The sequence below is a fragment of the Microtus ochrogaster genome, chromosome 7 (genome assembly GCF_000317375.1).
Source record: "Microtus ochrogaster isolate Prairie Vole_2 chromosome 7, MicOch1.0, whole genome shotgun sequence".
In the NCBI taxonomy this organism is placed as follows: domain Eukaryota; kingdom Metazoa; phylum Chordata; class Mammalia; order Rodentia; family Cricetidae; genus Microtus; species Microtus ochrogaster.
The window spans coordinates 66,691,364-66,704,879 of NC_022014.1; the positions used below are offsets into that span (position 1 = coordinate 66,691,364).

The window sequence follows — 13,516 nt, forward strand, 5'->3', positions numbered from 1 at the left end:
AGAGAGGAGTGGGGGGAGGGGGAGAAGGGTGGGAGGAGGGGGAGGGAATGGGAGGCTGGGAGGAGGCGGAAACTTTTTTTTCTCTTTTTCTCAATAAAACATTAAAAAAACCAACTGATTTAGTTAAAAAAAAATGTGCGGTGTATTCAGGAAATCCTGTCACCTGGAAGGGGCTCTACTGGTCACAAATAGACTGCATGTCCTGAACATGTTCCAGGGGAGGGATTACACCCTGGAATCCATCAACACAGGAAGCACAGGCCAAGAGAGCCATCCGAAGAGTTTGCCTAACACATCATTTTAGACCTTTCCCCTGTTCTACTTCACATCAGAGCTTACCTATTTCATTACATCAGATAAGCTCAATTTTAATATGTTCAATAGTATGCTAATTAAGTAAATCCTGCTTTAGTATTTTGGACGACACTGTTTTAATTCTTCAGGTGCTTCTCTGCTCATCTTTTGTTTAAACATGTTAAACTCATCAAAGAACCGTATGAAGCTGATTTGTGTACTATTGCCTTTTCTTCTTTGGCTGAGACTGTAATTTTATACCATGGAGTTAACTTTTTAGAATCATTGCATCCACTCCTTTCTAGTCTTTAAAAATTAAAATGAACTCATTTAATCCAAGTTTAAAAGCAAAACAAAACAAGATAAAACAACTTTACTTTCGCGGACTCTGTATACGCATTCAGGTACGTCTATATTAAATAATTGTCAGGTTAAGAGCACTGAAGACCTTCGAGCTTATGGTAGCCTGGCAATCCGCAGTTAGCAAATGACCTGTTTTGAGATTTTCTGGATGGTCCAAGCCTACTCTTGCTGCTTCACCATGGCTTAGATCTTTTCTCACCTACAGTGCCACTCCGGTGTATCATCATCACTCACATCCTTGACTCTATGCTCAGGAACCTTTGTCTGAGGTCTTTCTTACCCTCGTTCTATCAGACAAATTATTCTGAAATCTGGCATAACCTTCCATAGACACGCTGTAACCAGGAAGTCGCAGCAAATGGTGCAGAGCATCCAGTTAGGGCTGTGCAGATACAGGGGAGGTGATTTTGTTTTTCCACCAAATTTTATTTGAAAAAGTAAAATGTTAGTCTCAAGGTTTTTTGTTTGATTGTTTTTTTTTTTTTTTTTGGGTTTTCCATCTACTTCTAAAGGAGTAACTGGATGATGATAGATTATGTATATTTGTATTAACAGAGAACCTTCACTGATTCCCAAGGCTTTGAGGTCTCATCAGGGGAATAGAAAAAGAGGAGGGAAAAAGAAGGAATTTGTTTAACACTGGGCAATAGAGACTGAGAAGGTTTGCATCAAGTAGCAGCCACTGAGAGACAGAAGCTGGCCCCTCCAGATGCATCATCTTCAATCCTCACCGTGAACAGGAGTTACCGTTCCCTCCTTCACGGGCAAAGAAAGGAGGCTGGAGGAGCTGACAGAACCCCAAAGAACCAGTCCTATCTATCTGTGGCAGGGCTGGAACTGACAGAACCCCAAAGAACCAGTCCTATCTATCTGTGGCAGGGCTGGAACTGACAGAACCCCAAAGAACCAGTCCTATCTGTGGCAGGGCTGGAACTGAACCTTGCAGCACACTGTCTTATCACTGCACTTTCCTGTCTCTCAAAAGAAAAGAAAATCAGTTGCCTAAAGATGTCATTTAGGACATCAACAACTAATTTTATGTCAAAAGTAAAAGCAACTGTGATAAATCTTTCTATCCCACGATACTTAGGAAGCCAGATACATTAATTTAAAAATTTATAAATGTATAAAAATCAAGTTTTAGTTATCTGTTTAAGGTTGTGAATGATCTTCTCTAGGAGGCATATTTTCTCACAATTTTCATTAAAATTTGGCATTATGAAAGAAATTGGCAGCATTACCACTCCACGTGATCCTGAGGATGAATGGCAGTTAAACCAGTCTAGTATAGAGTCATATTGTTTCAGCAAACATTACAGAAGGGCTCCACGGTGACTCTGCACCCTCTCTCTCAGTTTTAGGAGTGTTACAGAGTGTTACACCCTTCCCATTCCCTGCTTCCCATTCAGTGTTTCTCAACGTTCCTAATGCTGCCACCCTTTGCTACGGGTCCTCATGCTGTGGTAACCCCAACCATAAATTATTTTCATTGCTACTTCCTAACTGTAATGTTGCTACTGCTATGACTCATAACGTAACTATCTGTGTTTCCCGAGGGTCTTAGGAGTTGTGACCCACAGGCTGAGAACCACTGCTCTATATGCAATACATATATGGCCCCAAAGGTGTGTCACTTAGGTCTAGCTGTGAGGTTTCTTTGCTGTCTTATGATTCTTTTTACCTTAAAGAGATGCTTTACATTACAGACATAACAAATGATTTCTCTTTAAAAAAAAAAAAGTTCAGAAGTTTCCAAGGAGAACAAAACAAATACACTCCCACTTCTTTGTCCTGAGAAAGCCAAGGATATCACAAGCTAGAGAACTTGTACCTGACCCAACAGGACTGAAGTTACATCCTGTGCATTTGCCTCTAAGTCATGAAACTTAAGACAAACTGGATTTTGTTCATTGACTTTAATTTAGAAAACTCTCTCCAACGCAATCTGCTTGACGTTTTGAAGAGCAATTTCATGCCACACCCCTAAATCCTCAAGCTGACCTTATGAAGATGATATTCCTTCTCTGGAGTCAGAAAGCTAAGTCTACAGAGAGACAGCTCATAATATTTTCCGGCTCTTGGCTGCCATTGTTTCTGAGACCATATGATTTCATATAGTTCTAAAAATGAAAATCAAAACAAAATAAAAACAACCTCCACAACAACAACAATCATAAAACAAACAAAAACCTTGCCAATTCAGTTGTAACATACTCTGTCAGCTATACTCTTTTACACTCAAAGGGCTTACCAAGTATCCTAGACTTGAAACACTGCTCCTTCTAAGCTTGCAAATGAAGTAAATATTTTCATATTTTTATGATGTGTGTGTGTAAGTGTGAGTGTATGTGGTGTATACACACATGAGTGAAAGCATTCAAGCCTGTTTGTTTGCAGAGGCCAAAGGAAGAATTAAGGCTTCTTGCTCCATCATCCCCTACCTTGCTTCGTTGAGATAGGGTCTCTCCCTAAGCCTTGAGCTAGGCCGTGAGCCAGCAACTCCCAGAAGTCTTCCTGTTACTATCTCCTCCTCCCTCCAGCAGGAGGGTTATAGGAATCTACACAGACATGCCTTGGCTTTTTATGTGGGCACGAAGGATTTGAACTCAGATCCTCCACACCTGCTCAGAAAGTGCTTTTAACTCCTATCTTCCACACTGGAAATAACACCTATCTCACAGGGCTGCTAACGAGGCTGTACTGAAATAAAACTAGTGCTTAAATTGTAAGACTATAAATGGTAAATGTTAGCAAACCTTCCTTATTGATGACACAATTTTAAAGATAATATCTGCAATGATAATATTAATATTGTTGTGAACGAGTAGGAGTTGAACTTTTGGAATTAAACTGAACTGTTTCTATCATATTAAGCAATTATAAAACCTGTTACAGTTGCCAACCTGTTTATGTGAACTGTTAACTCTCTGTCCTCACATGAACTCTGGAGACCATCAATTATTATCTCAAGAGATCGCCTTCAGTTTGAAAGGAGACATTGTCAGGCCTAGCGGGAAACCATTTCTGTCTGACATCATTTACAGCCTCTCTAGCTCCTAGATGGAAGCAGGACTTACTCTAGGCATTCTGTGATTAAAGTTAGTTTTGTGACAATAACTGGTGTTTCAGCTCACGGAAGAGTGATTATTCCCTGTCTGTTGCCATCAGCACGGATCCTCTAATGCTTCTGTGACCTTCTGTGACCTTCGGAGCAGTTTCCGCATTTGCTCTCCCTTTCTTTTTGAACTCAGTTCACGTTAAAGTTTGTTAGTCATGTTCATTCTAGGATCTAGAGGTTGTTTTTTTTTTTTCTTTAACTTGATTAAATCCTAGACTTTGCACATTCTGCAATCCCCTCGACAACTTTATTTCTGCCTTGAGAGAGAAATGAAATCTTTCTTGTCTACCATGTCTTTATAACTTGAGGCTACCGACAGTATACAGGATTAAAGTACAGATCTGAGATAAGTTCCTGGAAATGAGCTTCTATGAAAACCCATCATCTGTGGTAGCTTTGGGATTGACTCACAGTAGAAATTGGGTTGCATATATTAAATACAAGAAACATGATGGTTTTTTGATTTGTATGACTCAAAGGGCTGTATATATTTATTTCCTATGCAGCAACAGAAAAAGGGCAGATTGCTGCTATAGGTCTGATAGTACTCAATAGCCCAACATCCAGTTTCTCAGAATTTTTTTCCTATTGAAAAAGGCACAAATTTGTCAATTGATTGATACACAGATGGGTCAATAGGGAGGCATGTAGTTGTTTAAGATCCAAGGTGATAGGTAAGTGTTTATTGCTACTGGACGTATGAATACCCAACTGAAATATTATAGTGAATTTCAGGTTTTCTAATATTTAATACCCGGTGGAGAAGCATAAGTATCTCTTTAAAATAGTCTTTGCTACTCAACGTGACCATCATCCCTACCCTCATCACTATATCCAACTAGTCTTGTTTCCTTCAGTCTTGCTACTCTTATACTTCAGTGTAAGAATTGTCTATAAGACTTTTGCAAATGTAGGTCATATTATTTTATCACTGCTTAAAACCATCGATGGCTTCCTGTGACTCTTAAAATAAAAGACGAATATCTTTGCATGCCATTTAAAACCCTACACGAGCTAGTGGTTGCCCAAACCTGCAGCCTTATCTCACGGTGCTCATCTGCTTGCTCATATGTGCTGGGTCCACAGCTTAGTTCTTACTGTCCCTCACACACTGCAGGTCGTTCCTGGCACAGAGCTACTGTATTGGGCTGGAGAAACCCTTCTCATCGTTCTTTTCTAGTTGTGGTGGGACCCCAGTCCCATCTCTTCAGAAGAACATTGTCGACCATTATTAAGTCGCATCTTCATGCTCTTGCTGTTCCTGGCTGGTTTCTGGATGTGTATGACATTGACTCCCTTCTGGAACTAGGATATTTGCTTGTTTGACCATTTATTTAACATCTTTACCTGGTACATTTATCTAGGTTGTTGGACAGCAAGGGAACATGAATAATCCTTCAGGCATTCTGTGTTTTATATTGCTATTTTAGTGCCTAGGTCTGAGTCTGTTCCATTGTAGATACTCAGTAGTTTGAAAAAGAATGAAATGCATCGAAGTTATAAGGGATTTATGTTTCTCTTTGCTTTTCTTTGGGCTGGGAATAAAATTTAATCCAGGATGAAATTATTTTTCTTGAAGCTAACCAGAATTAAGTTGTCCAAGATTGAATTCAATGCATTTTCTTAGTAGAATCATATGGTACTGACCTTTCATTTGTAATAATACAAGGGAATCCATGTTTACCATTTCTTGAATGGTTTGTCTATGAATATCAACACTCTTAAATACCCAACTCTGAAAAATGAAGTTACCAGAGAAGAAATTGATTCTGCAAAAACAGCTTAACTTTTCTCTCTGCTGACACAGTCACACAGTAAGACATTGCCTAGCAGACCAGTTCCAAGAGAAGCAGGTGAATAACCCACGGGACAACTCTGGGGCAGGCAAATCGCACAATGCCAATTCTGCACAGTATGTTTGACTTCCACCACAGAAACATGGTTTTTCTCTGACAAATTCAGGCCAGTCATTAAAATATACTATGAGGAAAAATTTAAAAAAATGATGGAAGCTTAAGGCACAGAGCAGTAGGAATGAGAAGACATGAAGGATGAACTTTGGACCTCAGAGAAGGGAAGAGTCTCAATGAAGAATCCCGAAGGCGTTTCGGATGTCACATCACTGCCTCTTCCCCACTTTACACCACTGTGTCTCCTCACTTCACACCACTGTCTCTCCCTCACTTCACACCACTGCCTTGTCCCCATGTCACACCACTATCTCTCCCCACGTCACACCACTATCTCTCTCCACTTCACACCACCGTCTCTCCCCCACTTCACACCACTGCCTTGCCCCCATGTCACACCACTATCTCTCCCCACTTCACACCACTCTTCCCCATTTCATACCACTGTCTCTCCCCTCTTCATGAGATGTTTAAGATGTCACACTACTATCTCTCCCCACTTCACACCACTGTCTCTCCCCTCTTCATGAGATGTTTAAGATGTCACACTACTATCTCTCCCCACTTCACACCACTGTCTCTCCCCTCTTCATGAGATGTTTAAGATGTCACACTACTATCTCTATACTAAATGTGTTATATACTTCTAAAAAATTGAGTTATCTTCTTAGAATTGGTTTTTGATCTTGGAAAGGATGCCCTGAGACTTGACAAAGGTGTCAGTTATTGTCTTAGAGCATTAAGAAAAGACACACCAAGTTGAGATCCTACTTTTAAGAGTTAAAATCCTGGACTCAACAGATAACAGTTCTACTGCTCTTGCAGAGGACTGGGCTCAGTTCCCAGCACCAACACGGAAACTCAAAAACACCCGTGACTCCCGTTCCAGGTGCTCTAATGCCCTCTTCTGGACTCAGTGGGTACTACATGGGCATGTGGCACAGACATACAAACAAAACACATACTTGTAATACAAGTGAGTTAAAAAATAGAGTTAAACTATTGCTAATTAATGAATCAGCAGAATTGATGGAGGATGCTTGCATAGGCAATGATATATCATCAGAGGGTTGGTGCTTCTGGGAAGATGGCTGAGTAAATCTTAATTAGTCAACCAATTTCTAAGTTTGGACCTTCACTTTTTAAAATAAGAAATGCTGTAATCAAAATATTTACACATATATCTTTTATTACTCACTTTGTAAAAATACCAATAGTTGAGATTTGTGAGTTAAAATATGTGATACTTTAAAACATTTTTTAACATTAAAAAACTTTTCAAAGGTTCTTTAAAAAGATCGTGTGTGTGTGTATGTGTGTGTGTGTGTGTGTGTGTGTGTGTGTGTGTATGTGTGTATACTGAAGAACGTTGTGCCAAATTACATTCCCACCTGTAGTTGATGGGAATGTTTACTTTCAACTTTAATTAGTGGTAAGTCCAGATGGCTCCTAAGTTGTTGTGGCTTTTTTTTTTTTTGAAATGCCTAATATATGAGTAATTTGAGAGAGAAGAAAGTGGATTCCTTACAAAATGATCCATGCCCCGTGCTTCCTTTTCTGGCATCATTTAGGTCCTTGTGGGTGTAGAAAATTTAGCTGCAACTGCATCTCAGTTCTGTGAAACACCAAGCTTAAGACACCAGCTATGATATATTCTTTCATCTCTCTTTCAGTCTTTTAAAGTGTACACTCAATTGTAAATGCCAATTTAAATGTACGGGCAGAACTGGAAGGTTTTAGCATAACTACAATCTTAATTCTAAGCTCTCCTAAGTCTTGACCGCTATATTTTCTTGTTTTAATGCAGTGGCCTTTACATAGCTATGCCTGTTTATAAGAGCTTGAATGAGAAAAGTATGTAAGTATGTTACATATTTCTACTTCTGGCTTTTGACTATTGAAAGGATGTTTTTACAACCTATTTTTTTCATTTCCTTAAGAATCTTAAAGGCAGGAAGTTTTAAAGCTATTTTAAGTCAGAACTGGGTGGTTTTGCTTTTGCTTCATGATAATTCTGTCAATCTATATGTCAATCAAAGACGAAGCAGCAGTTAATTCACAAGGTGATTACACAGTGATATTGGCCACGCAGATATGACGAAGATTGGGAGAGCGTTTCCAGGGTTCCACTGAAGATGTCTGTGTTCCCTCCATACTGTTTTACTAAATACAGTAGAACAGACCAAAGGTTGTCATGGTTACCAATAGACAGTAGAAAGATAAGGTGCTGATAAAAACACGTCCCCACAGTTCCCCATGGTGATCACACTTTAACTAAAAGCAATATTGTTAAAAGCTTTATATTCAGAAGCGCTCCCGTCTACCTCCTTTCCTAATGGATCCACACTGAATGAAGCTTCAGACAACAACCAAATACTTACTGGACAGAAAGGAAATTTCAGTTACTTGCTGTATATAATTACCATGTAACCCAGCAGTCACCTTAGCAGTAGCATTAGCCAGACTTGGACCATCTTTAGCTTCAGCTCCATGGAGCACTTTCCATGTACCCCACTGCATCCTCTAGTTTCGATATGAGACAGTGTGACATCTGTCTCCACAGGAACTCTGATGAGGATGGGAAGGCCATGCTTACAGTGTAGAAAGCATACATGCTCCCTGGAATTCTACATATATGGAAATCCTAGCTTAGGTTTCAGGAATAGTCTAAAAATGGATGCAAAATGCAATTATTTGACATTTTTAGAAGGGGGATTTCATCAGAGTTCAGAAAAACAGGGAATCCAGAATGGGTTCAGGATTATCTTTCATTGTGGGATATTTGTACACTGTGTGAAAATGTATGGCTATCATTGGTGTAATAAAAGCTGAATGGTAAATAGCTAGGCAGGAGGTATAGGTGGGATTTTGGGAGAGAGAAAGGATGAAGAGGAGGAAGCTAGGAGCAAAGACACAGAGAGGAAACAGGAGGTACAAGATGGAAGATAGGTAACGTCACATGATAGAATATAGGTTAATATAATTGGGTTAGTTTAAGTTATAAGAGCTAGTTAAGAACAAGCCTGAGCTATAGACCTAGCTTTCATAATTAATAAGAAGTCTCCATGGTATTATTTGGGAGCTGGTTGGAGGGACAAAGAAAGGCTTGTTATAGTCCTCTGAGCTTGTTTTTAAGCTGTTAGGTACAAGAGAGCTTATCCTACATATTTTTGAGGAAAAACTTAAGTATAGCATCCTGGAGTGTATTCATATTAAAAGAAAGTAGAGGCAATTGCCCAAGTGACTATTTCACATTATAGCTTGAAATACACAGATAAGTAAAGCAAAAGAAATGAGGTTGGGGGTTTTGGCTGACTGAGCTACCTCACTCTAGTAATTTTCTGTTTCCTATTATATACATGAAAAAAAATCACTGCTTACAGAAAAAGAAAGACTCATTAAACCTAAAGAGTTATGCCTATAAAGTTGAAAAACACTGACAAAACATGCCAACATTAACAGCTATACTTTAAATAAGCACTCAGTGTAGAACTGCTTCCTGGTTTGAAACATCAAAGCACGTACAATCTCACAAAGGATAAAAAGTGCATGCGTCAGATTTCTGTTCTCTTCCAAAGAAGTTCTGCTGAATGTCAAATATTTTCCTTGAATAATCATGTTTGACAGAGATAATGGTTGATGTTAGTGAGGTAATTAAAATTAATGGCGGCGACGTCCACTGGGCTATGTCCATGCAGGTGTTTCCCTCTGCTCTTCCCACCTAATCATAAAAATGTTTAATACACAGAATTCTGAGCTACACATATTTATCACAAGTGACTGGGATTAGTCCTTCCTAAAACACACAGAGAAATCCTCCATATAATGAATTATTATGTTTTTTTATGACATATAGCTCTATTTTTAAAATGCATTAGATTACATAAAAATTTAAACACACATTCATCTTATAAAGTGAACAGACAGTATTTTAGGGGATGGCTTCTAATCTTCAATAATGGATCTGTTAGGTCAAAAGTTACAAAAGGGTCTGTGAATGTTATTTCAAGCCAAGCAATGCTACTTACTAGGCAGAATTATACCCACAACTAAATGTTTTGACAATTAGGAGGACATTATCTCCGTTTCCCTGATTACTCATTTGCATCCCTACCCACCTGTTCATCTGTCTATCTGTCCATCCTTCCTCCCATCGATCATCCACCCATCCAGTCAGTCTTTCATCCATCCACCTTGATGTATTTGGTTACTGGCTTAGAGAAGGTTAGCAGACGGGACTAGGATGGACAGAGGAAAGCTGGAGCAACACAGATAGCAGGGGAAATAGTAAGGGAAGGGGACAGAAACAGAGACCACATGCTGTTCTAAGTGCCCCATATTAACCGACACAAGGACGATGGTATGTAGCCACCATGACTAACTCAATTATATCGGATACACTCTAATGTTGAAAATTATATCCTTCAAAGGTGACCATGAAGCTAACATCTGCCTACCCAATCTCTGGAATCATCTGCACGCATGTAGAGAACATGGTAGAGGTTAACGGCATGCAGCTTCTGAGGCTCAGCCCCAGAAGGATGCAGTTTCCCTCTTCCTCATTTGACCATCTGTGTGGGAGCTTTGCGCACCATGTATATTTAACTACCAAGGCCCCCGTGCTGGAGAGGGTACAAAAGACAGGTACTGGAGTTGGCATTTAGATGTCCAGCCTACTAGAAACATCAAATGACTGAAATGTTAGGAGTTAACCGACTATAACCATGTCTGAATTCCCTACTAAGAACTGTCCAGCTGAACCTAGCTACTCCATAGGATTAAACGGCAGAATACTAAAATGGTTTGGTCATCAAATTTTGGGGTGACTTATAATGGAGCAATGATTAATAGGATAGTTGATGATAACATTAGCACTCTGCATAAAGCTCCATTTCATCATTCTTTCTTCATTGTACCTTTTGTGTTTGCATATTTAGAGCTGTGAAGTAAGTGTGAGTTAAAATGCAACCACACTGCTTGCTAATACGGTGTTAGAGCAGCGTCTCTACAGCAGTGGTTCTCAACCTGGGGGTCTCAGTACCTCTGAGAGTTCGGTATCAGATATCCTGCATGTCAGATATTTACACTACAATTCATAACAGTAACATTGTTACATGAAGTAACAATGAAATAATTTTATGGTCGGGGGGGGGGGGGGTCAACATAGCATGAGGAACTTTGTTAAAGGGTCTCAGCGTTAGGGAGGTTGAGAACCACTGCAGTAATCAGCTGTCTGGATCCCTCAACTAAGCAGAAGCTCCAGTCTGAAGTGCCAGAGTAGCAGCCCCTCTGAAATGAGTCACAGCTGTTTACAGATTCCTGCTTTACTGCTAACTGATGGGGTGACTGTAGGCCGCTGGGCCAGCCGGTTTCTTCACACTGGAAAGGAGAAGAGTGCAGCAGCGTGTTCCAGATGGCAGGGGCGAAGATGAAGTGAAGTGGTATGTATATCAGGGTTTGAAATTCTCATCCCGATACGTAATGTTGAAAGAATGACTTCAGCACTTAACATCTTTGTTAAATGAGCATTGTAATTAGAAAATATTTACTGCATAATACAGAACCTCTAAGCTTAAGAAAATTAAATTAAAAGCAAATTTTATGCTACGATATCTAATATGAGTAGTGCTTTTTAAAATCTTCACAATATTCAAATAGGAAAGGTTATTTAACATTTTTTTCAGGAATAAATAAAATCCACTTCAGATTGTTTCTTTAATAGCAAATCATTCTTGTATAATGGATATGATATCTTTAAGTATAATAATTCATTTTATTTAAAAATGTAATCGTGTTCTGAATATTATATTATCTTCATTTACCTGGTGACCATTTTCTCTCTTTGTATAAAATTTCTCTATTACAGCTCTGTGCACCTATGGATGGTTACTAGGTGACTGTGAGCTGCTGAGGAGCAGGGTCTCAGCTGAAGCATGGTGCCACAAGAACATCTATAAGGAAGCAGGAGGCATTACTTATGAGCAGTGTTGGGACACACTGTGGTATTGAGAGGAAGGATGTCCCACCCCTCCCAGTCTAACATAAAGGAATTATTCTGTCTCATATCATGTTCAAATGCCCAATAAGAAATTCATATTGCTAAAAATTTTTAAGCTACCTGATCCTGGAATATGATTTTGTTTTTAGATAAACACAAAACATTTGCATAGTTTAAATATGTCCTTGCTTTTCCAGGCTTGGAAATACTAAGTCAATTAATAAAGCACTCCATTTTCCTTTGTTCAGAATTTTGCCAGGAGCTGTTCACCATTTCAGACAATCGTGTTACACATGCCAGTGACCTTGTGCTACCTGAACCGAGAACCGAAGGTGGCTGTGTTAATCTGCCCTCATAGCTCTCACTTTTGTAGGGACTCTATGTGCAGATAACAGCATTATAGTTTGACATCGCCTAGTGCTGTTGGAGAAGACTTCAGCTATTGAGAACATTCTGCCATGATACACATTCCTCTTATTTTTTTCTATTTTATAGTACTGACATGTTATTATTGATTTTTATAAATGTTAGAGTTAGAAGAATCACCTATAATTTTCAATGCAGGAAAATAAATGGTATGTTGAAAACAGTTATTAAACGCTGAAATTCTCATGAAGAGGCAGAGTGCCTGGGGACACGATGAGGGAAAGGAAGAAGTGTCCAGTCACTTAGGTGTTCCCCGAGGACACTGTGCTGGGTGTGGGGAGTTACTTAGAAAAGGGTCTGCTTCTCTTGAAACCACAGTGTTGACTTGAAAGATCCCCAGTGCTGACACAGCGGCTTCTCTTTTCCATAATCAGTATGTTAATGTTTTAATGAGTGGCTATCAATTTTACTGTAGACAAATGTATTTCATGCAATTATACTATCAGAATTGAGTTTTTTCTTCTGTCTTGTTTAGCAAATTATCAAAAAATGCAAAAAAAAAAAGACAACTTACAGTCCATATCAAGTATGGCACGAACAGCTCTAGCGAGCTCCTTGGATTCCAGAAGTAGGGCTGCTGGGACGTTGCGTCCGTTCCTTCCCAGCAGCGGGAGCGAAGTCTGCGATGGCATCACAACTCTTCTGTTACTGTGTGGGCAACGGAATGGCCTTGAGCATACTGTACAGCACGTGACACCGGTGCATCTTTGCTAAGCCTGAATTCATCGCCACTGTGTTTGTACATCCATAGAGCCATACAAGCTCTGAATCACAGAGACTAGTATCTCTGCTTTCACTTGTTTATTATGTATTAATAGGCATATTGTAAGAAGTCGTTTGACTTTATACATAAGGGCGGAAGTAAATGAAGGCAAGGCTGCGTCTTAAATGATTTGTGGATCTCTTTGTTCCATTTTGCACAATTTCAGACTACACATATAAACCTTAGTTTAATAAACAGATGTTTTTATTCCTGATAATAATATTAATTATAAATTCAATACATGTATATTTACTTAAGAAATTATCTATTAAATCCTCCCATTTGTTTTTCCTAATTACAGAACAGCCTATAGACTTTATATATTTTACTATGACATTTTATTTTATTTTTTATTAATAAATTTTGTTCATTGATAATATCATACTTATATACCGATATGCAGCACATTCTGGCTATGCTCCATGATCCTATTTCCCTCCCACTCTGATAGCCCCCCTTTGCCCTTGTAAATCTCTTTTCCATATTCGTTACTTTTTGTTTTGTGTTCCAGAGTTTAACTAAAGTGTCATCTGAAATAAATGTATTATGACATAATTTAGAACGCAACGTTTTCCTCAAAAAAGAAGACAGACAACTCTAGTTTGAAAAAAAACAACCCATATTTTTAAACATGAAGGCATTAA

At 39.0% G+C, this 13,516-nt stretch overlaps 1 protein-coding gene across 1 annotated transcript in view; it reads right to left on the reverse strand.

Annotated features, from left to right (window-relative positions):
* The window catches only part of Stxbp4 (syntaxin binding protein 4), a 166,100-nt gene that overhangs the window by 57,240 nt on the left and 95,344 nt on the right, over positions 1-13,516 (reverse strand). The window contains exon 16 of the mRNA XM_005350526.3: positions 12,624-12,757. Coding sequence (XP_005350583.1) covers positions 12,624-12,757 — 134 coding nt within the window. The remainder of the gene's footprint in view (positions 1-12,623; positions 12,758-13,516) is intronic.